This window comes from Anas acuta, chromosome 16 (genome assembly GCF_963932015.1).
Source record: "Anas acuta chromosome 16, bAnaAcu1.1, whole genome shotgun sequence".
In the NCBI taxonomy this organism is placed as follows: Eukaryota; Metazoa; Chordata; class Aves; order Anseriformes; family Anatidae; genus Anas; species Anas acuta.
The window spans coordinates 14,083,843-14,108,932 of record NC_088994.1 but is presented as its reverse complement, the minus strand read 5'-3'; the positions used below and the strand labels follow the sequence as shown (position 1 = coordinate 14,108,932).

The following is a 25,090-nucleotide window of genomic DNA, read 5'->3' as shown; positions in this document are numbered from 1 at the left end:
CCCAAATTGATTAATTTTTAAGGCAGACTTGCTTTCTTTGTATGCCTGCTTATAGAGGCTTGGCATACAGAATCGGTTTAATTATGAACTGTGCATTGTGGAGATTAGAACTCATAGAGGCTTTTGGAAAAAAAAAACAGCAGGGCAGGAGGCACACCTCTTAAACATTAGTGTTGGATAATAAAGTTTGATCTGGTACTGAAAGTGGAAACAGACTTCTCCACACCGTTTCAGAGGCACTTAACAGTGAGAACTAACACCAAAACGTGTTTAAGAGTAGTTCAACGCTTTTCAGTGACTTAGAACTAACGCTAAGCTATCTCTGAGAGAATTACAAGCCTGGCAAAAATAGGCTTCAGGAGAGCAGCAACTGCACAACTGGAGTAGAAGCAGTTACGAACTACAGCTCACCTTCACGGCCTTGGGCATTGAATGCTCAGTGCCACAAGAGGGTGCTTCAGTGGCACCTAACAGGATTGACTCTTCGACAAGTTTCTGAGGCTCTGAGATAGCAGGCATGCATCCCAGCAGTGTGGCTTTGCAAAGGCTGCTCTTGAGGAACGTCACTGAACTGGTAAGTAACTTCCATTGTAAGAGTGCTTTGTAACTGACACCTACAGCACCAGCTCACCCTTGTATTTTCTTCAACTTAGCTGATGCATCAAAAGTTTCACTTAAAAAACAAAAAAAAAAACAAACAAAAAAAAAACGGGGGGGGGGTTAAAGTTCTGTAACTGCCACTTCATTGGGTTGGAGAGATTAAATTCTGCTCCGCAAAGATCATTTCTGTCACTAATCATGCAGAAAGGGATTGTGAGAGAAGTTCCTATAAGACTTGGGCTAAGTGGCAAAGAGAAGCTCTTGGGAAAACAGTTCTAAATTTGGCTGAGGAGTCCTGCCCACCCCGTTTCAGCAGTTTTACAAAGGTAAACTTGCTGTTCCTAAAATCAGATACTGATTAATTGGGGCAGTGTGTTTTAATCTCTGAGCCAAGAGATCATCCCTTCTGGGATACATGTCAAAAGGAGCTGCCCTCACCTTCTGTAGCGATCAGACGGGACAGCTGCAGCACGCTGGAAGGACTCTACAGAAAAACGGCTGGTGCAGCTACTGCCTGCCTCCTGTGAGTGAGAAGGAGCAGCAGGACCATACGAAACTTCACAGCACCAAGTCACAGGCCAATTTCCGAGTGACGCTCAAAGTACTGTACTGTTTCTGTGTGTGTATTCCTAAGCAGTTTATTGCTTCTGGTGCACTGCTCACACCTGTATCCCAATCAGGTGTTTAAGCATTGTTAAGGCCAGTGCTGTTTCATATCTTTAGAGATGAGCTTGTCTCAAAATACATAATTGCTCAGCTCTGGCTGGCTTTTACACAGGCTTTCCAAGAATACCTTTTAATAGGTATTTTTGCTATTTGAACACCTACAAGGCTACACTAGTATTGTGAATTTTGGTCCCAGTAATTTGACTTTTTTTCAAAAGGACATCAAATCCTTTTAGATGTAGTAAGTGATCCGCTTCAAAGCGTGAATCACAAACAGCTGTGTGCTGCTTTTTAGGTTTTATTATTGTGGAATTTTACAAAAATTCTCCGATTTGCTTAATGTTAACTCCAGCTCTCTTGCTGTTGCTGCCCCCAAGAACTTGCATGTAGTGCATACATCTGCTTCCTAAATCTTTTTCTAAAATTCTTTTATTTTGGTGAGGAAGGGGGAAGAATGAAAATTTATCTGTAGAACCCACGCCTGCTTCAGCAGCCTCTGTGCTGTGGGGCTGTAAAGGCTCACAGATCCGCAAGACTCTTCTGAAGTGCTGGCTTGGTGAAGTCCTCCCCTGCGTCACCGCTTTGTGAAACCGGAAAGTTCTGTGCGAGCTGAACGAGATGCACCCATCATCCCGTCCTCCCTACGCTTCCTTGAGGGGAATTTTATCATGGAAAGAAAAACCAGATCAGTGTGGGCAGGGGAGGAGAGGAAACAGTGAAATGTTACGACAATATTAGATACTAGCGTCAATAGTTTCAGTGTACGAACGGCATTATGCCATGTTTTTTTTTTTTTAATTCTGTAGGAAACTTCTCATAAGTACTCTGTAACAAGCAATCAGCTTGCATGACTGCAAGATACGTTTCACAAAATTCCTTAATGGTGTTCTGAACTACTATTTGTGACACTTCTTCGTTGCAAAGTTGTTTTTTAAATCTGAGTCTTACAGACTCATAGCAAGACGCTCTTCAAGTACAGTTACCTGTGGTTTATCTAAAGCACAGTTTACAGCTTGAGCAAGAAATTGAATTTCTTTAAAGAACTGTAATCTAGATAATTGTAAATTTAAGCAAAACTGAATAGAACACTTCCAGTGTCTAAAAAATGGAGTAATTAGTGTCTCCAGCAAAATAACCCATCAGAAATGAGAACTTAAATAGAAGTAAATAGAAGCCTTGGATAGGGTGGCAGGTATTTTGAAGTGACTTTCCAAAGCTACTTTTCTGGAGATTGAGGTGGAAAGGAAATGTTATGTAGAAATATTCTGAAGAGATCAGAAGGAAGAACAAAGTTGCCTTTGGGTAATTTACACTCTGGTGGCATGGTGCAAAAGGCAATCCCTCAGTGTAGGTGAGGGATTACCATGCAAGTGTTTCCTGCAAATCCTTCACACACAATTGAACAGCGCTACACTGTGGAAATCATTCTTGAGTTCTATCTCAGCAACCAACTTACAGTGTTACAACATCGATGCTGATGTTTAGGAAGGTGATACTTAACCATCAGGCTTTCAGCTGGTTCATCTGTAACGCAGCAGATAATGTGGCAGTTCTGTACCACTTAGAGAAGTTTCATTCTTAGCTACGTGTTGTCATATTTGGCTGAACTTTAACAGGAATTCCCTTAGGGGAGGGCTTCTGTATCTGATGACATCTAGTGGGAGAGATTATAGTTGTATCTAGTGAGCATACTGTAGCAATGCTATTCCTTAAGCCCTACAAAGAATGCACTTTTATTTCCTGCCTGAGTATTCACTGGGTCTCACTCTGGAATTGAGTTTCTCAACGAGTTCCATCTGTACCTCATGGTCTTTTAGCCCAAGCTCCCTTCAGTCAGTAAGAATCCTGTTGCTGTCCTTGTGAGCAGGCCACAAGACAAAATGGGGAAAATTGGAATCCACTGGGGGTTTGGTTTTGTTTTAGTACTGTTGCTAAAATCAAGCCCAGGGATTTGGAAGTGCTGGGTAGAAAAGTCACCGGATTCTTCCTTCTGGCGCTGATCTGTCTGTGGTGAAACTCCTGTTAGGCTGATGTTCTGGAGTCGTCTTTATCCTTTTATGGTAAAATACCAGCTTAACAGCATTTAATATAGGTACGCTGGAGCTACTGATAAAAAAAAAAAAAATGGAAACATCACAGTACGAAATAGAGCGGCCACTGTATGTAGTAGGCATTGACTGCGTCTTCAAGCTGTTCGTGAACTGCAAGGCAAAGATTGGAGAGAATACCCGTTCGTTGCGTGTCCCATCTGTTTGCTGAGCGACAGTGACATCTGTGCAGAAACTAAATTCCACATATGTTGGTATACTGCTCTCTGAAAAGAGTACTCACTTCTGGTAACTTTTCCAAACACGCACCAGCCACAGCGTCCATCAGAAGATGGTGCTAGCTGGGGGGCATGCTCGCCTTGCAGCTGAGGCAATGGGACTGGTGAGCTGCTGCCAGAAGAGGCAGTCCTGCTCCTTCCCCGCGCTGGGCTGTGTGCTCCTGCCCTCCTGTGCATTGGATACAAGAGCTGTGCAAGGACAGCGTGAGTTGGTGCAGCTGGATTGTCTGGCAGAACACTAATCCTGTCAGTAAACCAAAAAAATCTGTCAGGGCCGATCCATTTTGTCATAGTCAAAATGGGATATGAGGGTGTTTTCTTTTTTTTTTTTTAAGATGAGGTTGTTAACATGTGTAGGATGTAAGTACCTTCGATACTTTGTCAAAACACACACACCACTTCACTATCCTTCAAATGTAGTGAGGTGTCCTGCAGATTTGAGAAAGTACTTCACAGGTGTTCTGAAACACCGAACAGCCTATGTAGTGTAGGTATCTTTTACTACATGCAGAATCCCTGCCAGCAAGTAGTTAGGTAGACAGTTGTAATTATAAAGTAGTATTTCAGTTTGTGAGACTGGTAGACTTCCATGAGGCTGAAATATCTGCTCATTTTCTGTTGTCTAAAGAAGCATTGAGTTATGTGCTCTACTGTAGAAACATTTCAAAATAGCCATGACGTGAACTGGCAGAATAAAGGATGCTTGTGCATCTTTCTTCTTGAACCCATACTGATGCTGCTGCCTATCAACCCTGGGAACTTCAATCTACCTTTGTGCTAGTGCCATTTATTTATTTATTTTACATGTATATAGTTTTACCATGATATAGCCGTTGGAGAACACAGGAAGGTTTGGGGCACGGATATATTTTTTATATACACAATATCTTAACTGCTGTTCTTAGTTCCATCAGCGTGCTTGTTAACGAATTTGAACAGATGATAAAACTGTAAGTATGGAATGTAAGCTTAGTATTTCATGTTTTGTACTTGTGCTGCAACCCAAAAGAACTAAAATCATAGCACCGAGGACCGAATTGTACTGTGGTCATTTTGAACCCTGAGCTGTGCTGTCCTGCCGCTCCGTAGTGAGACAGAGGTGCGCTGTCCCACCGGCCTGAAGAGACAAGTCTGGGCAGAAGATAAACCAGGAACCAGAAGTAGAGAAATTCTCACAACCTTATTGTACACATATTTTGGATATTCATCTTCTAGCTTTTCAAGACTGTTCATTCAAATAGTTCAGCTTTTTACCTCAGTGTATGAAGTTCCAGGTGCCTCATTAGACCAAACTGAAAATGTCACTGATAGTTTCTGATCCCTGTTCTCCTTCATGGGATAGCTCAATGCCTCCTGACGGATAGTGTAAGGTTAGTGGGGTAGGCTTTGGGAGATAATAGAAAGAGAAGAGAAGTCCGTATGAGTCCAGCTCAACATCCCCCTGGGTTTGTGTTCAGTTTGTCAGTACTTGAGACCAGTCCCTAGGGAAAAGTATGGGAGCAGTGGGTGAACAAGAAGTTTAATCTCTAGTAAGATCTTCACGCTCTTTGGAATGATTTAATGTAGTGTGTTTCATCTTACACTTCAGATAATTTTCACTCAGAAACCTTTAGCAAGGCATCCACTCACAGTGGATCCACATAGCTAGTGCTTCTGCATCCTCCTCTTCACTTTGTATTCCAGGCAACGTTTAGCACCTGCTTCTCTGCCTGGCCTTATGAAAATGCAGGTACAGCATCGGTTTTATGGTTCATCTTAACCAGCAGCTTGTGTATTGGTGGTGAAACATGCTGGCAGTAAGAGGCAGTGTAGTGCAGCTCGTTACAAGCTTGCGTTCTGCTGGAGGTGCCTACTACAAATGCTCAGCGTCTAACAGAATTTAACGACCGGCAAAGGTGGGAAGGCTGTTTCACTCAGAAATGAGTAGTGACATTGTTTCTTAGGTAATCCAAATCTTCCCCTTTCTGAGGTGTATTTCTATTCAAACAGTATGCTGTTATAGGATTTCTTGAGGTGGGCGAACTGGGCTTCAGAAGGGTGCTCCCTACCTTTGTCCCCCTCAAGTCTGAGAAAAATCGGTTGTTAGACCCTTCCTGATAATGTCTGCTCTCACTGTAGCAGGTATGGAAGACCAAAAGGGTCCATTTGGTTCGTGGTGAAATGAACCAAAGTTAAATTTCTGCATCCTTCCCGGGAAGCACATAGCTCTCTGCAGATGGGGCTGTGGGACTAATTCTGATTACAAAACCTTGCTAGCTAAAAACATCAGATAATAATTAAAAAATAAAGAAATCACAAACTGGTCAGTAGTCAAATGCAGATTTATGAGGAGAAAAAAGACTTTTGGGGAAGTAACTTTAGCTTTTCTAATCAGAGCAACTTCATCTCAGGAGTTGTTTCCTGGTTTCCCTCGGAACCTTTAAATTAATTAGCCGCAGTTTGAGCAATGGTTTTAATATTTAATTATTAAATATTATAGTATTAAATCTAGAGTTTAACTGGGAAGTAAATGAGAAGATCTGAGAGTTTATAGTGACAGTGTGATACTTATACTAGTAACCAAATGGCTTGAACGTATATTTAAAATTTTAAGCAATTGATTTGTTGTTTAACTTGACTCTCTTTGCTTGCTCCTTAAAGTAGAAAGTTTGGAGCGAGGATTTCTGCTTAAATGTGAGATATGGGTTGTGTTGCTTTTTTTTTTTTTTAAAGACTTTGTGAAAATGTTTGTTTGTTCGTTTTTTTGTTTTGAAGCTTAATCATGAAGTCCAACTCAGGAATCTTTGAAGGTGGTGTCTTTTTTTTTTTTTTTTTTTTAATTTTCTTGCATAGCTTGTGACTGAGATTTTCAACCTTTACAACCAAAATGCAACTCTTTTAAACTCTTCAGACAGTCTCTGAGAAGTGCTCTCTGCAGGATCCAAGGCAAACTTCTTCTTAAAAAAGTCAACTTTTACACATTTTTTAAAAAGGCTTTTAAAAAGGCTTTAAAAATGAATGGCTTAAATTATATACTTGGTAGTTCTCCAGAGGTATTTCACAGACTTCCTTATAGGTTGACAGCTGGTCTTCAGAAACAGGAAGTTATAATGTTAAGCATTTAATACTGCATTTTCTTCTTTGTTTTAACAGCTCAAAAGGAAGAGAAGAGAAACGAAGATAAAGCGACAGAGTTTATAGGGGCATCAAAGAAAGCTATTGCTTCAGCATCTATGGTGGAGAAACATGCATCTTCCCTCACTAAAAATTTTCCTCCAAAGAAGTCCCCTTCCGTGTCTAGCACATCGCTAATGAAGCAGACGCTTAAACCTGCTGGGAGTTTCAAAGGTGTAATTCCCAAGAAACCATGGCCTTCAACAGGCGGCGTTCCTTCAAAACAAGCAGCTTTTTCTCATGACTCGCCAGCTTCCAAAAAACTAGCTGCATCCAGTTTGGCTGGAGGACTCAAAAGGCCTTTGCCGTCTTCCGTTTCTACTGCATCTGGAAGTAGTCAAGCAAAAACACAAGCTAGCCCTATCCAGTCGCAGCCCAACTCACAGATTCGACAAAATATTCGGCGGTCCCTAAAAGAAATTTTATGGAAGAGGTGGGTGGGAATTCAAAGCACTTATTTTATATAGGAAGCTACAACTAGAAGTAAAGGGTTAGCCTGCAGAGTTTTGTTTCTTTCTTGCTAAGTGATACTAAGGGATTTAATTTGTGCTAGAAATTACTACAAGTATTTTTAGCATTAGAGCTTTATTAGATATAAAAAATCTGATGCCAAATAATTGGGCATGTGAAAAAGCCTTTAAAAAAAAGTCACTATCCCATTTGTAGTGAGAGACAATTACAGTTGAAGAATTAAATCACAGCATAGAGATGTTTCTAATGCAGGTGACCTGAAGCTGATATCTGGCAATGGTGGTGTTTGGAGATGTAGGGGTTGTACGAAGCATAGTGTAGGGAATATCACAGTGAAAGGTTGGAAGGGCTTGCTGAGGCAGAGGTTCCTTCTTCTCCCAAAGTTAGCAACTGTACTACTTTTTTTTTTTTTTTAAAAAAAAAAAAAAGCTGAAACATTGTCCCACAAATATTAAAGCTCTTGTCAGCTGTCAAGACTTAGGCCACTGTGCTCTGGTAGTGTCTGAAATAGAAATGCTGTTCACAGTGGAGGGTCTAAGATTAAAACTGAAGTGTTTTAGCTCCCTCAGTAGCTCATGACAAAAAACAACAACAACAAACTAATTGCAGTGTCATGAGTAGGAGTATTTGTAAGGACTGACCTGGCTTCAGTTCGTTAAGGCTGTCTTCCGTGGTCTTCTGTAGACAGTAGCAAAAGGTTGCCATAGTTGACATTTTGAGGTCCTGAGATGGACTTTGGCTTTGAAATGTGTTTTAAGGAAGTCCTTACTGAGTGAATAAAAGCGTGGTTAACTCCTTCCTCTGAAAATGTATTTTTTATGAATGCTGCCTGAAGAGTTCGTGCCTAACGTAAATGCGCATACCCTTTCTTGTTTTTAACAGAGTCAATGACAGTGATGATCTGGTCATGACAGAGAGTGAAGTAGGGAAAGTAGCACTCAATATTGAAAAGGAGATGTTTAATTTGTTTCAAGTTACGGACAACCGATACAAGAGTAAATACCGTAGCATCATGTTCAATCTCAAGGACCCAAAAAATCAGGTTTGGAATTTACTTAAACAGTAAACGTACTGAAATATATTCTGTTTTTTAAATAATACATCAATATGTAGTTTTTTTTTTTTTAAATTCTGCTATAGATAAGAAACAGGAGTGGCAGTTCATCTCTCGAAATTCCTGTTCAGTAGAATTGATAGTATATTTTATGGTAATGTGGAAAATTCATGCTTCATGATGATTTCATCATTAGTTTCTGGTTGCTGCACCGTGCTAAGTTTTCTTAAGATTAACTGGCATTTCTAATAGGGAATTAAGAAACCTGAAAGGGTTTTGACAGTCCAGCACTGCAAATCATGTTAGTTGCTTAAGTTATTCAGCATGGCAACAAAGTGTTTTTTTTTTTTTTTTTAGGGACTTTTTCATCGTGTTCTTCGTGAAGAAATCTCACTGTCAAAACTAGTGAGAATGAAACCCGAAGAACTTTTATCTAAAGAACTGTCTGTATGGAAGGAGAAACCAGCCAAAGCGGTAAGCAATACAATTCTCCAGTGTGTCCTTAGATACGAACTAACAGTAACTTCACCAGCCCTTACCACCCATAATTTATTGTTTTCTTCCTAATGAAATATGAATAACGTAAGCTTTTTCTCTTCCACTAGCCAACCGATAAGAAAATACAAAATAAAATTATAAAATCAGTATGCAGACTTGTTACTAACGTGTTTTTGTTTCTCTCAGATGTTAGAGTCAAGAAACAAATCACACGAGATCAAGAAAGCAGCTGTAAAACGGGAACAAGTGCCAGATGTAAATATGGAAGATTCTCCCCCGGTGTCTGATTCTGATGTAAGTATTAGCTATTGCTTTAGCATGGAGGTGCCAAGGGAGATAAATGCTAACTAGGGCCTCAAATTTTGTATCAGAAATGCAGGTTGTTTCAATGAACTGTAAGAATATCACCTAGTAGGTGTGCTATGAGCATTTTCCTTTTGGTTTGAAGGAATGCAACAACCTAATACCGGGCATATATCGCATGTGCTTCTAAAATATCAGATGATGCGTGTTTTTCAGACCCTTGCCTCAGTTTACAGCAAAATCTTAGCCAATTGTTTTCCCCCCCAAAAATGTGATCAGTATTACAATTCTGTATTCTCAGGAAGCAGTTAATGTGATAGTATCTACTTCAGAATTACATGAAATGAAATGAGGACAAATACTATTTGAGAACTCTGTTTGACACGATATTCTTAAACAAGTGATAAAAGGGGAAGAATATTTCAAAATTCCATCTTTTTGTAAGTGCTGCTCAGAGCAGTAGTTCTGCACAGCCCTTAATATCTTTTTAAAGAACTGGAATTAACGGTTTCAAAAGTATTTTTTTATGATTGAATTTAGCAATCTACAAGAATGTTTTCTGTGTTTGTTCATTTCCAGGAGCAGCAGGAATCAACCCGAACTGTACAAAATGTAAATAGTGCTCCTTCTCTAGACGTTTTTAGCAGTATGTTGAAGGATACAACAAATCAACATCGAGCCCATCTTTTTGACCTGAACTGCAAAATCTGTACAGGTATCTACAGTGTTGACTTTGTGTGAAGTAAAATAATTATTAAGAGCATTGCTTGCTTACTTGTTTTTCTCTTCAGACCTTTTCATTGTTAAACAGTAATCAAAAACACTTTAAAATTAATTTTGTAGGTCAGATTTCAGCATCTGAAGATGAATTACCACCGAAGAAGATAAAATCAATGGCTTCTGCTAAAAAAGCAGAGTCAAAATCTAAACCAGAAGTTCAGCCAAAATATGAAAGTTCTTCACCATCATCATCAGCGGAGCCTGCTAAAGAGGCAGCCTCTGAAAACACAGAGGAAACCGAAGTTGCACCTGCAGCAGAAGCAGTTTCCCAGTCAAGCTTAGAAAGAACTTACATTCCTACAACCCAAGGCCATAACAACACAGATTCTTCATCTGAAGAACCTTCGACTTTTCCTGCCTCTTGCACTGGTGCAGTTGTCACAACTGTAACAGTTTCTGGCCGAGACCCTAGAACAGCAATGAGCAGCTCCTCTGGTACTACGACGACAGCCCTGCGTTCTGGTACTGCATCTGATAACGTTTCAACAGGGGAGACAAAGCAGGAAATGTCAAAACCAGTTATGACTGTCCCCAAATCAATATTAACAAAACCATCGTCCTCACCAGATCCAAGATACTTAGCTGTTCATCAGTCACCCAATATCAGGTGTGTATATTTAATAGTAAGCTAAGCCACTGAATCTTTAGTCTCGCTATGTTCAGTTTGTTTGTCCCCCTTTGCTTCTTACCCTCCCCTGCTAATAATCAAAAGGCATGTTCAACTTTAAATCCGATTACCTGAACTTTAAATTTTCAATTCGTCATCTCCTTGTTTAACTTCTCTAGTTGGTAAAGTTTTCTGAGCATCGTTATATATTGTCAGTAAAAATTCTTCAATGTGTTTTAACAGATAAATAAAACTTATAAGATATTTGACTTTAAATCTGCATGTGCATTCAAATATATTAAGTGTTTGTGAGGGTTGGTTTAAAGCTGCTCCAGACTTTCATCCTGTATTGGATGAAAGTGGAAAACATTAACAAAGCATTTACTAAGGCTTGTGTTACTTGCTTTTTTAAAATAAAGTAATTGATCAATAAGAGGAGGGAAGAAAAGAAGAAGAAGGAAGCATTCTTACTGTGCTCTATAACGTTTCTCTTTTGGATTTGTTTTGCAGTGTTGCTGAGCCACGCTCACCTCAAGACAGCGATACTTCTCTCTTCCTCTCTCGCCTCAACACCATTTGGAAAGGATTTATTAATATGCAGAGTGTGGCCAAATTTGTCACTAAAGCATATCCTGTCTCCGGGTGCTTTGATTATCTTAGTGAGGTTAGCACTGACATGTTTATGCGTTTAGAATGTATTGCAGTTCCTGTTGTTAGAAAGGCTGGGGTCACTGTGTATGTTGTTATATTGGAAGTGTAACAAAAAAAAATTGCATCCCTTTAGTAATCTCCTTTAGTAATAGGAACAGTAGCCTGAGGCGGGGGGGATGAAAGAAAGCCTTTTAAAAGAAATTCCTCACGTATTTGTGAAGAATTCTCATGTCTGTTAATATGTTTATATATATGTTAGTATCTAACGTAGAACAATAGCTTGATTTCAAGATCAGTTTTTGACGAGAAGTTCTAGAGCATGTGTGTTGAAAGAGATGCCTTGTTCTGCTCACAAACAGATGGATGGATCACTGATGTGATCTATTAGAAAAGTTTGGCCATTTATTAAAAATATCATCCTTTGATTAACTTTGATGCAACTGCTTTTATATTTTGGGAGGGTGTACATTCAACTAATGAGGTAGTATGACAGCTTGTGATGAAACAACTGAGCCGTTATTTAACTTCTCTGAAGAAGTGTATTTGTTGTGATTGAGGGTTTCAGGCGTGTAGTTTAGGTCTTTTCTTAGGAGGGTTGGTGGCTCTCTTGTTTTTGCTAAAACAGGTTTCACTGTCATCATGACAGGAAGCTAACTAGAATTCATATGGGTGCAAAAATTTCAGATAAATCGAAAGCGTAGATAAAAGCTACACTACATATAACAGGTTCCCTGTAAAAGCAAAGCTAACAAATAGAATCGGCTGATAGGCATACAAAAGTATTTGACCTTCCACTGCTATCTTCGTCAGGCAGTGCTTTTTCTGTTTTGTGTGTACTGCCAGCCTTCCAGTAATATGCCATAATGAACTCCTTGCATTTTGGAAATAGCCCGTCTGAAATTAGGAATGTATATGTGCAAGTTTAGTAAAATATAGTACTGTATTATCGCCTAAGCTACTGGGATGGGGCAATCTGTGCTGGTTCAAAACTGTATCCTCTCTTTCCTTTTCTTATACGACCATGTAATGCTTCTTGTTTAGGATTTACCAGACACGATTCATATTGGTGGGAGGATCTCACCGAAGACAGTCTGGGATTATGTTGGCAAACTCAAATCTTCACTTTCTAAGGTATTTACTTAAAATCCTTTGGAAAACCAGGAAGAAATATACAGCAGCTTTTGATAGAATTTCCCTTTTACTAATTTATATTGATGTCGATCATACCTAGAAAACTACTGCTACCACTTATTCCATTGAAATTTTTGATTTATTGAAGAAACAGGTTTGCCTGTTGAGCTGCCAATCGTCTTTCCTCCGTGTAGTCTTAAACATTCATACAACCTATTGTTTTTTAATGATTGAATATAAACAATCTATTTATTCAGTTACTGAAGATAGAAATTCAATTTTAAAAGACTAGGAATTTTTTAGTAAGTGTATGTAATAAGCTTTACTACTAAAAACTGTGGATTTAGTAAAAATGAAGCACAGTATGCAAATATAATCTAAGAATTTTCCATTTCTTTCGTAATTATTTGAATACTCTGAACCAATTGAATGACAGTATTTTCTTAAATCTTGAGTATTGTGTTGGAAAAAAATAGTTGAGTGCTTTTATGATTTTATTTGCTGATATGTTACAGGTTGAATTTTTCCACTTTGATTTTGCATTTCAGGAATTGTGTTTGATTCGTTTCCATCCTGCCACAGAAGAAGAAGAAGTTGCCTATATCTCTCTCTACTCCTATTTTAGCAGTCGTGGTCGTTTTGGTGTTGTAGCTAATAACAACAGACATGTCAAGGATCTCTACCTGATCCCACTGAGTTCTAAGGACCCAATTCCTTCCAAACTCTTGCCCTTTGAGGGACCAGGTAAGCACAAAATTTAGGGGAGGTTAACTGCTAGGTAAAATTACAAAACAAGTAAATCAGAGACCAATTGGTTTTGAATGTTTAATGTAAGCATAGTTAAAAAAATATATAATTTTATAAAAACATTTAAAAAGTATGCATATAGGAAAAAATTGCAAAGTCAGTCATCTCAAGGTGACATGGTCTGAAACTCACATAGCCTTTCCAACAAGATAAATCTCTGCTGTTAGGAGGATTTGTTTACCCATAAAATGGAGTACATAGAACAGCCACTATATTGAGACAAACAAGCAAACATTATCAGAACATTCAACCGACCCTACTTTCAACAACCCATAAATCCACCAAGTTTTAGGTCCCTACAAGCCATGTGCTGTCCCCTAAATCACGTAGGAGACTCTTATCCCACGGAGCAGTCAAGAAATCTCTGAAGACAAAGGTAACGTTTATGGTTTCACTACATTGTTGTTATCTCATGGTATGTATTACGCTGTGCATGCAATATGCATGTACACGGGGTCTGAAATATTCTGTGCTACCTGGATCAAGTTCCAGACAAATCACTGACTTCAGAACATTGGTTTGCCTGGGAGCAGGCAAATTCCTTTTGCGTAGGTGGCAGACAGTAGGTGGTATAGGTTGGTATATATTACGCTCTTCTATTTTTAGTTAGAGTTATCAGCAGTAATGTATGGCTTGAATTTGCTCCATCTTTGTGCATTGAACATGGAAACAGAAGAAATGAGAATGAATTCAGATGTGAAACACCTTTATATTACAAAATTTGAAGTCATCTTCATCTGAGGATGGAGGCGGTGCATATGCTTAGTTTCCAAATAAGTACCTTTTTTCATATAGAGTAACAGGTTGAGGAGCTTAAGAGCTACAGGTTACAATGAAGGCAATACGTCGTTGTTGTAAGGATGGTTTGTAAAATACTAAACAGCGCAAAATAATTACACATTAAAACATGTAAGGAGCTGACCTTTCTGACAAGCTGACTGTCCTCTGCTACCCAAATACAAGTTTAGGACTAAACTCAATAAAGCATTCTCAGGGCTTATATTCATAAACAGAGGTGTGTTCTGCCTGGCCAGGTTTTCACATGTTAATGGCATACGACTTAAAAAACAATAACAAAAAAACACCACCAACAAGTAATGTAACGCTAGGAAAATACTCTTCTTTCCTGCATGAAATTGCAAAGGGCGCTTGCTTTGTGTTCTTGGACAAGATTTTTCTCATACACTCTGAGCCTGTCTTATCCATCCCTGAACAGTGCACAGTCTACGTCATTGTTTTCAGGCTACAGCTAAAAAGGCAAGCTTGTTGCTACCTTAAGTCATCATGTAGTCTCTATAAGCTGAATGTAAGCACCTGGTCGTCTTTAATTTACCCAGTTCTTGAAAAGTAGGCAAAAACTATTATTCCTGTTTCATAACCAAAAAACAAGAACATGTAAGTGTTAACACTTGGCACAGGGAGGCAGACAGAGTCCTAAACTGTGGGCTAGATTTTCCAGCCCGAATAACTGAAATACATTCCTTTCTGGACAGTAACATATACGAATGAGTTTGCCATTGACTTGGCTACGTCTGCAGTCTTCCGCTGTGCTTTTAAGCTGCTCTAGGGAAGCATTTAAATGATCTTCTCCTCCTTGCATTCTTGAGCAAACATAGGCTGTCCTTGTACATTATCTTTTATATTTCTGTTGTAGATTTCATTTCAAAGGAAGCTTTTAAAGTGGAGGCCTGGCAAAAGTAGACAGACTTGTTAGCATAGAAATGAGGCATGTCAGGCTGGTTTTTACAAAATGTAAATAGGAAAAGTTCTTTCAAAACTGGAGGTAATTGCCCAGAAGAAACATAGGTATAAACACTTGCAGGCATTGTCTGTGGAGGCAAATTTTGTGAGTCAGATTTTCGAATTGAAATGCAAAGTGAATTAAAGCAATAGATGCAAAATTCCAAAGGTAGGGAGGCCGTACGATCTGATACATTAATGGAAGACCCACTTACACTACACTCTTCTTGGAAACCTCTGTGAAAGTCTTTACCTCACGGTTGTGCTAAGTTGTGTTCATATTTTGAAAACCAAGTCCAGAATATGGGGAAAAAATCAGGTAAGCTGGTTTTCTTATGTGCGTGTGTGTGTTTGAATGTATTAATACCGCAGCGTAAAAGACTTGTAATACATACTTGTTACTGACATCTGATGGAATTTACTGTTTTTTATACCCAATAAAGATATTATTTGGAAAGTGGTCATTGTCTTCTTAAATTTGTGTACCTTCAAATAGTGTTTAGCAAGTACTCAAAAAACATGACAGTGTAAGATACTTTGGTAAATATGACTGGGGGCGGGAGGAGGGAGAGGACAATAATCCCATCACTCCAGAAGTCCTAGCTGGAGGATATTCCAGCTGTATCAGCCAGCTCCATCAGGTGCATACGGATTATGAATCTGTTATGAATCCTGTTTTCTGATGGACTGGATTTGGAACACAACTGAGGACCTCTGACCTGCTGTAGTGCCTAGAAGATCTACAAAACTTTGTCATGGGTGATATAAATATAGAGGAACATGGAAGGATATTCACATTTATTCACTTCAACCACCTCAGATATTTATTACCAGGTATTATCTGTTGGTGGGATGTTCAGCATTGTTTTTGTTTTTTTTTTTTTTTCTGGTAGTTTACTGTATGTGAATTTGTTTGTCTCGTTTCACATACACACAACACTATTTAGCACTTTCATCTGTAGATCTGAAAACACTTTGAAAAAAAAATAAAATCAGCCATTATTAGCACTAGGAAGACGCACTTATGGAGGGATTTATTGGCAATGTTGGAAATGTATCGGGTACCATACATATTTAAAATAGAAGAATTTTAATTTAAAAAGTGTATCAGCAGAGGGCATGCCGCAGTATCTCTTCCGTTAGTTTAAGCTTGGAAGTGTTTTTAAGTATGAAGGCATGAAATCTCTTCAAGCTATTTAGAGTACTCATAGCAGTATGGAAAGCAGCAGTAGTAGAACAACATATTTTTGATGTCAGCCACTCCCATTCAGCAAAAGTACCGTAATGTGCAGCAGTGTTACAGTGGTGGGAGTGATCTCTATCACCGAATCGAGATACACCAACTTGATAGTTTTCAATCATGCTTTCACAATTAACTGGGACAAGTGTTTAAACGGCGTGTTGATAATGATTGCAGCTTTGCTTGTATTGGTCTCTGCGGTTAAAAGTGTGGCATAGGTCTGTTCCCTAAGTTTTGCCATCAGTGTACAGAAATTAGGGATGTATCCTTAGTGGTACAGTTAACTTCCTAGCAGCTGCGGATGGTAGGGACAATATGTGGCCATTACGTAGATAAATACTGCAAAACTGATTTCATGAAAATAAAAAACGTATTTAACGAAAAAAAATATATTAATCCCATAGTAATATTTAATATATCTTGTTTAAATAGATTTAATTACAGGATGTAACTTGATAACACCATCGTGGTCTTCAAATGCAGAATGCATTTAACAATATTTTATAAATAATTTAGCATCAAAAGCTACTAACATAGCTTGCAGCACTTAAAATGCTTGCTTGTGAAAGATAGTTATTGAGCAATAGTTGGAGACTGCAGCCAACATTTTCATGTAGTTATTACCTAAAATTAGGCACTTAACCTATTTATGGATATTGAAACCTATTTACGGATATGGAAATGGAATGGGACTGAGCTTTGAAGTGCTGGTCTGGCTGTATATTTCCATCCAAAAGAAGCACTTACTGCGTGATCGCTTTGGATTGAATGAATTTAGAAACTGGGTTAGACATCTGTTGAAAATTACAGTATCAAAATGTAAAATTTTAATGGATTTCTTCTCTGACCAAACTAAACAGATTCAGTTATAGCCGTTGTTAATTTAGCTTTGGAATTTATCTTGAACGTGTGTTTAAGTTTTACTCTGTTTTTATTAGCGATGATCTCTGTCTCTTACAGGGATTCAGAACTGATTTTTTATCCTTTTGCTGTTAATTTTAGATACACAGTCCAATAGATTTTTGAAACCTGCTCGTTTCAATTGTTCAGTGTTTGAGATGCATGTTGTGACTAGTTGGATAAATCACAGGTCTCTGCAGAAGAGCAGATAACCAATACGTTAATGACAGAAGAACAGTGAATGCTTACGAGGAGTTTTAGGGTGAACACAGATTTGAGAGATACTCTGCACGGGTCGATGCTGACCAAATGTGGAGTCGTTACTCACATGCTGATAAAGAAAAAATGTAAAGCAGTCACTCAGAGTGAATCATACCTAACTATTGAGTCTCTTCAGAGTGTACACAGTCTTCCCAAGTAAGCTGTCTTTTGAGCTATGCCCTGATGTTATGCATTAATGTAACTTCATCTGGGGTAGTAAACTATAGTGATCAGAATTGCTAGGATTGCTTTTAGGCAGTGGGGTGAAAGGAGTTCTTAACTGGGTGAATCAGGGATTTGTGATCCTTTCCAAATAATCTTAGATTCACCAAAGATAATTACTTGTTTAGTTCCTGTCCTGCCTCCTTTCGTTGTACATCTTGCCGTCCCTGCCCTCTCACAAGGGCAATCTGTATAGAATTATAAGCAAACTAAATTATAAGCAAGTCTTAGTTTTGGTTACTATAGCTAGGTCATTTTCTTGATGCATTTATAATTCGTGTGTATATATATATATATTTCTAACCATGGAAGAAAGTGAAAATTGGCAACACAAAATACTGAAATACTATATCTGGAGGAAAAAACTTGGCACTGAGTTTTAAATGTACAAGTAGGAAGTAATATAGAAGTTTATTTAAACCAGCATGGCCAACATCCTCTCAACCACAGAACTATGTAAAACTCAAACGCTGAACTTTGAAGTAATCTGAAATCAGCTGTGGAACTAGAATGCATTCAATCAAATTTCAGTGTTATTTTTTTTCAAAATACTTAAAATGAGAGCTGCTTCTGATAGGAAACTTCAAGTAGATTTTGCATTGGCCTCAATTTTTTCTGTCTTTTTGCAAAGACCTTCTAGTGAGTAACCAGATTTTGCTGGTCTCTCCATTATGTGGCTAAAACAGGCGTGCTGTACTATTACCAGTCACAGTCAGAAGAACACAGAATTTCAGAATTTAGGCAGGTTACTGCTTAATGAAATATTTATGCTTAATGAAGCTGTGTTGAAGAAGTCATCGTCTTGACTTACCTGGTTATAATCCTCTTGCTGAGGAAACCTCACATTGAACTTAAGAAATAGGCTTACCTCATTTAATACTTTCTTGGCGTACGTGAATATAATTCCAGCTATACAAATAAAAACAGCTGATGTAATTTTCTCATAAGATAGTAAATTTAGGAGCCCCCTTAAAACTTTGAATTCAGTTGTTTCAGCAAAGGTTCATACTTATGACTGGTAATGGCAAATAGAATTTATCTGCAACTATGGGAAGTTTGGGTTTTTGCTGGTATCAAGAAGTTTTCAGTGGCAATAATTAGTTATTTATAAGTTGTTCCTTAGTGAGCAGTTGGTTTTGTTTAGTAAGAGACTAAAGATATACATGAATTCATATATTACACTTCTTTTAAACTCTTACTTAAGGGTCATGAATATAAGGGACAGTGTAGGTTTTAGAGTCCTCATCATATAACCACAGTAAATCTCTTTGCTGTTAGTTTCGTTTCTATATTCCTGGTTCCTTGCTGGATGCAAATATTAATATGGCTCCCAAATGAGGATCTCAAGTCACTAAATCCAGAAGTTAAAATCCTCTCTTTATATGTTTTTTCTACATTTGCCACTGACTGTATGTTAAAGGATTTATTCCCTGCTCTTTATTCTGGTTGTATTTGTCTTCCACGAGTGCCTGTGGGAAATGTGAATGTACAAGGAAGGAATACGATGATGTGAAACGGACCTTCAGCTGTTTGCATTTTTCCTCTTTATGGGAAACTTTCTGGTCATTTCTGGAAATGCTTCTCCAGGGATTCAAGCCTGAAGCTTTCACAATGGAGTAATTCTGCTCACATTTCTTACTTAGGGAAGGGTCTGTGGCATCAAACTCAATTCTACAACAGTGTTAAAAGTCACCTTGATGGAATGGTGTAAATGTCAGTCCGGTATTTTAGCACAGATTAGAACAGAAATGTAGTTATGAAGTTTAACAATGCCTCGTGCTTTCTTTGTAACAGAAAGTGAAGTGTTTGTATTTTGTTGTTGTTGTTTGTTTGTTTGTTTGTTTTAATAGCATTAGTTTTTTTCTCTTTATTTCTGGTTCTTCAATTCCAACGTAGCCCTACAGAAAGTTAGATTGCTTGTCCAGGTTTTCTCACTTATCAGTATCGCTGTGCATATAATGTATTTGCAAAGTATTTAGAAAGGAAATATTTGATTTGGGGGGGAAGTGGACAATAATAAGAAGAAAGTAATAATACAAAAATAGGAAAACTTTAATTTTTGAACATTAGAGACATTTACAAGGACATCTTTCAGTAATCATACCTGTTACTGCAATCTTACAAAATATCAGGGAAAGGATTAAAACATTTTTAGTTACTGTATACAAATTTATATAAATAGTAATTAAATATAGACACATAGGCTTATGGGATAATGTCACTGCATGAAATTTAGAAGAACTGTTACTGTTATGACTCATAGCTGCCATTATATAAAATGATAAGTTTCTATTGAAAACACAGATAAAAAATAGTAGGTTTTTTACATATGCAATCTTTGTGTTTCCTTTCAGGTCTCGAGTCTTCACGTCCAAATTTAATTCTTGGATTGGTTATCTGTCAGAAAGGGAAGCGTCTTGCTACTAGCACGGATACAGACAAAATAGAGGAAAAGCGCAGCCGAATTCAGGTGCAAGAGGAAACAGAAACATCGCTGTACTCTAAGGGGCCAGTAGCTTCTTCACAAGAAAAGAAAACTCCGAAATACACACTGTATTCGGGAGATTCAGCTGTAAGTACAACACCACCTGGATCTCCTCCACCTCCACCCCCACTTCCCATTCCAGAAACCTCATCAGTTACACCTTCAGTATTAAAAATACTGTCCTCGATTAAGAGTGGAACCACAAGTACTGTACCGCCACCAGTTTCAGCTACCGCTTCTACAAGTGCTACTGCTACGCATTCTTCATCCTCAAAAACTGCCACACCTCTTGAGCACATCCTCCAGACACTTTTTGGTAAAAAGAAGACTTTTGAACCTCTTGTTAAGGAGACTGAAACTGTCCAGTCTTCAAATCAGGAAGCTAAAGCAGCTGTGGATGGAGGTGTGTCAGCTGTTCCTTTGCTAGATCCCATTGTACAACAGTTTGGACAGATGTCAAAAGACAAAGCTATAGAAGATGAGGAGGATGACAGGCCATACGATCCCGAAGAAGAATATGATCCAGAGAAAGCTTTTGAAATGCAGACCGGTGAAAGTGAAAAACTGTATAGTGTGGAGAAGCCCAGTAACACAGCAGAACTAGAGGATGAGGCCTATGATCCGGAAGACGAAACTATCTTGGAGGAAGCAAAAGTTACTGTTGATGATTTACCTAACAAAATGTATACAGACACTAAAAACACTTCTGTGGAAACACCTGCCTCGTATGTGCCAGATTTATCTGCGTCTTCATCCTTGGTGGAACAGCAAAAAATGTTAGAAGAATTAAACAAACAAATAGAAGAGCAGAAACGACAACTAGAGGAGCAAGAAGAAGCCCTCAGACAACAACGAGCAGCTGTTGGTGTTTCAATGGCTCACTTCTCGGTGTCTGATGCTTTAATGTCACCTCCACCAAAATCTTCCCTAATGAAGACTGAATTGTTCCATCAGGACCAACAGGCTGCACAAAAAGTAGATTTACCTTCATCTTCCAATCAGCAAGCACAACTTTTAAACCAGAGCTGTGACCCACGGCAGAATAGAGACCCTCGACAAGCTAGAAGAATGGCAACAGAAACTAATGACAGCACCGAGTCTCGAATAAAGCCACAGGCAGCACAGAATGAGATATCCACAAGAGAAATTCCTCAAGCGAGTTTTCCAAACACTTTGCAGACTTCACTTGGTAAGGAAGATAAAACTTTAATTCCTGCTACTCAGCTTAGTTACGGTGGTGATAACTGGGTTTCCAGTGAAAAGCCTCTTGCAGTGCTGCAGAAAGAGGCACCGAATAGCAAATTTGAAAATACTGTTCAAGTTACTTTGGAAAATGTGAGTCAAGCAGTTTCTGCAGAACCTTCTACATCCAAGCCTTTACGTAAAGTGCTGCTTCCAACACCTCCAAGTACGTCTTTTCAGCCTAATTTCTCCACATCTAATGACAGTCAGTCTTTGCAAGATATGCACAAAGTATCCTGGTCAAATGAGGCAAATCCAATGTTTACTTCTCAGGAAAAGGGACCTGGTCACTTTGAACCAGACAGGGGTCTTTCTGCGGTGCAATACGAAGAACAAAGAAACCCTCAGCCTCATCAATTTGTAGAACAAACTGAATCTCCACCAGTTCAGGGTGAGGGTGGACCTCTCCCACAGCACTTTGAAGAGAACCGAGCTGGAGGTCCGTTTTCTTTGTCTGGGCAGAAAGGAGGACCTCCAGCACCACTGATGCTCAATGCACCCGGAGGACCTCATGGACCTAATTTTAGAGGCCCAGCGCCACAGTTCTCAGAAGAGCATGGTTCTCCAAATAACGATGGACAAAGAGGATCTGCCCCTGGAAGATTTGGAAGTCAAAAGGGTCCCATTCCTTCCTTGTTTTCTACACAGCATGGACCACCATCTCTGTTTGGTGATAACAGGGGCCCTGCTCCGTCTTATCACGGTGTTCCAAGAGGAATGTCACCATCGCAGTTTGAAGATCATAGGGAGCCTCACATGGAACAAAGGGAATTCTCAGATTCCCAATATAACGAGATGATCAGGCCTCCAGGACAGTTTGAAGGACCTGATCAACCTCAGTTCATGGGAAACAGAGGACCTTCGCCTTTTCCTTTTGGAGGTCAAAGGCGACCCGCACCAGCTCAGTTTAAAGGACAGAGAGGAGGTCCGCAGTTCGGAGGGCCTAGAGGTCCAGCCCCTAGTCATTTTGGGGGACCAAGAGGGCCTCACCCAAATCAATTTGAAGGGCAAAGAGGTCCGGCTCCAAACCACATACCCGGCCCACGAGGACTTTTGCCACAGCCATTTGAAGAACGGAGAGGAGGGAGTCCACCACCCAGGTTTGCCAACCAGAGAGGTCCAGCACCGCTTCAGTTTGGAGGACCAAGAGGAGCAACACCTCCAATGTTTCCAGAACAAAACGAACCTCCCCCTTCCAGATTTCATTTCCAAGGTCAGCCACCACAAAATATGAAGCCAACCCCAAGACCACTCCTGGACCTTCCCAGTCATCCACCAGGCCACAGAAAGGAGATGTGGGAGGAAGCTGGGCCGTCTGCACCTCTTTCTGGTATTCCTGGGCAAGGGCCCGAGTCAGAAGGACAGTGGTCAGGATCTGACTTCCGAGAAGGCAAAAATCTTGAATTTAGAGGCCAGACATTTGAAGGGAGACAGAGAGAGAGATACGAAGGAGGAAATAAAGACAAGGTTTTAGATCAGCCAGAGCCTCAGCAAGCAGATAATCGACAAAGCAGACCCTTTGAGGAAAGACGAAGGGATCGAGAACATGGCAGACCTTGGGAAAGAGACCGTGGCAGAAACTGGAACAGAGACAGGGACTGGGAGAGACACAGAGACAAAGAATGGGATAAAAACAGAGACAGAAACCAAAACAAAGACAGAGAGAAAGACTTAGAGCGAGGTAAAGACTGGGAAAGAAACAGAGACCGAGAGAGAGCAAGAACCAGAGAGAGAGAATCCTACAGGAGACGTGACAGAGAACGATCAAGAAGCAGAGACAGAGATCGTGACAGAGACCGAGACCGGGATCGAAGCAGGGAAAAAGAGCGAGATCGAGACAGAGATCGAGATCGTGAAAGAGGAAAAGATCGGAAAGATCGGAGTAAAAGTAGGGAGATCGGTAAAGAGATGAAGCCAGAAACACCTAAGGAAGGTCAGAAAGCAACAGAAGCAGAAGCTTCATCTTCCACTAATCAGTCATAGAACTATAACTGCTGTTATATTTCCCATAGATAATATACACCACTGCAAGGACTGAGTCAATGTCTTCTGTATATACTGTATATTCTCACCTTTACAAAAATGCTGTTGTAAATCTAGCCTTACAAAATGTACTGACAAATTAGCAATTTTTGAACAACTGTGAATGACAATATTCAAATAGGTAAAAGGCAAGAACATACTGGACTTTCACTTGCTGCATTTTGTGCATAATGTTTTTCTTATAAAAATTCACAGCGTTACCTGTTCTGAAATTTTGTTTTTTCTACTTGCATCTTTATCTTAAAATTTCCATTTACAGTACAGAAATGGAAAAAGTCTAAGAAGAGCATATTGCTTTTAAAAATTATAAAGTTATGTTTTCCAGTAACTTGAATTGTAATTTTATAAAAGAATTTAATCAAGACCTTAGGAGCCATACCTTTACATCTCATGTATGTGATATTTTGGTGTCAAAGTTGTTCCTACAGCACACGCTTTAAAAAAGGAGTCAAATATTGCTGTCTTGTTTATTTTACAATGGAAGGGTCATGCGTATTTAGGAGAAGGCTGCAGAAGAACAGTGTTACTGATTATTGGACGGAGGATTTGAAAATGGAATGTTAAAAGCTTAAAGTGCACTATCTTCCTTTTTATATACAGGTATTTTGTGTTTTGAAATCCATCTGTTAAGTGTACAACAAAGAAACAAACCACACCTAGTTTTTCATGTGGATGAGGGGTTTTTAATTTCACATTTTTACAAACCTGCAATTAAAGAGTATATAAAAGTAGCACCTTTATAACCAGCAAAAAAATTAAAAAAATCAGACATCTATTGGCAAAGAGCTAAGACTACAAATGAATTGGTATACCAAAGGAAAGAAAAAGAAGTTTGTTAAATAAAAGAAGTTTATTAAATGGGCCATGGAATTTATTTCTTCGATTGAAATTAATTATGTGGGACATTTCTTGGGTTTTCTTTTGGCAGAACTTTGCTGGAAATTTAAGAAATGTCTCCATTTTCCTGTACTTTCCACTCTAAAAGTGTTTTGCTCCTGGAAAAAAAAAAAAAAAAAGAAAAAAGTGTCACTATTGTCAGACCCTGCTTATGCTGGTAGTGTATATAAGACTGTCCACTGAAAAAGGTATAAAACTGCATAAGTTTGAAAAGAAGATTGGTAATACTTAATGAGATTCAAGAGGGTAATTTTTCACTGTGAAATACATTATACTGCTACTTTTCATGTATTCTTCAAGTATGTAACTCTAAAGAATGAAATAAAGAAAACCCTGCTGGTTTACATTTTGACCATGTAAATTACAGCTGCAGAAGTATTTTGATATTTTTATAAAATAGTTTTGCAAGTGTAAAATGAGATTCCTATAAACATTTCCATCTTGAAGTCTACCTTTCAAGTAGCAAGTATGTCATGTATCTCACTACAGATTTTACAGTTCACATTGGTGCGTCTTACAAGTCCTTATACATCGAGGATTTGCTGGTTGAAATGATCGTCTGTATTCTGAACCTGTAGACAAAATGTTAAAATGCAAAGAGGCGGTATTAAATGCAAACATCTACTATGGTGTAAGATTTTTCTTAATGAGATGTTTCTAATTTAAAGACATACATAAAAGTATGCAAAAAGCAAGTGTGTTTGTTTAGGTTTACTTGATAGAAATTTCTGTAAATTGTATTTTATATGACAAAATATATCACTGTACATTAAAATATGGGACTTCACAGGTTTTTGTTACTATAAGTAGAATAAACATCTACAGTGAAACGTTGTCCATTTCTTAAATCTGTACATGTGTATTATTTTCTAACTAGCTTTGCTACTTAACATGCCACCACAAGAGGCTGATGGCAGACAGGTTTCTTTTCCATCTGTTTAACAAAAGATATTTTACAGGATGCCACCACGCCCAACTGATACTTACTTGTAGGTGTTCTGAAAAACACGTGA

At 38.8% G+C, this 25,090-nt stretch overlaps 1 protein-coding gene across 1 annotated transcript in view; it reads left to right on the top strand.

Annotated features, from left to right (window-relative positions):
* Window positions 1-24,530, top strand: part of LOC137865616 (death-inducer obliterator 1-like) — a 56,633-nt gene extending 32,103 nt beyond the window's left edge. The window contains exons 12-21 of the mRNA XM_068700807.1: window positions 6,725-7,178; window positions 8,099-8,258; window positions 8,628-8,744; window positions 8,955-9,062; window positions 9,651-9,786; window positions 9,915-10,458; window positions 10,969-11,122; window positions 12,151-12,240; window positions 12,789-12,984; window positions 19,765-24,530. Of these exons, the coding sequence (XP_068556908.1) occupies window positions 6,725-7,178; window positions 8,099-8,258; window positions 8,628-8,744; window positions 8,955-9,062; window positions 9,651-9,786; window positions 9,915-10,458; window positions 10,969-11,122; window positions 12,151-12,240; window positions 12,789-12,984; window positions 19,765-23,120 (5,315 nt within the window). The 3' untranslated portion in view covers window positions 23,121-24,530. The remainder of the gene's footprint in view (window positions 1-6,724; window positions 7,179-8,098; window positions 8,259-8,627; window positions 8,745-8,954; window positions 9,063-9,650; window positions 9,787-9,914; window positions 10,459-10,968; window positions 11,123-12,150; window positions 12,241-12,788; window positions 12,985-19,764) is intronic.
* Window positions 24,531-25,090: the final 560 nt, after the last annotated feature.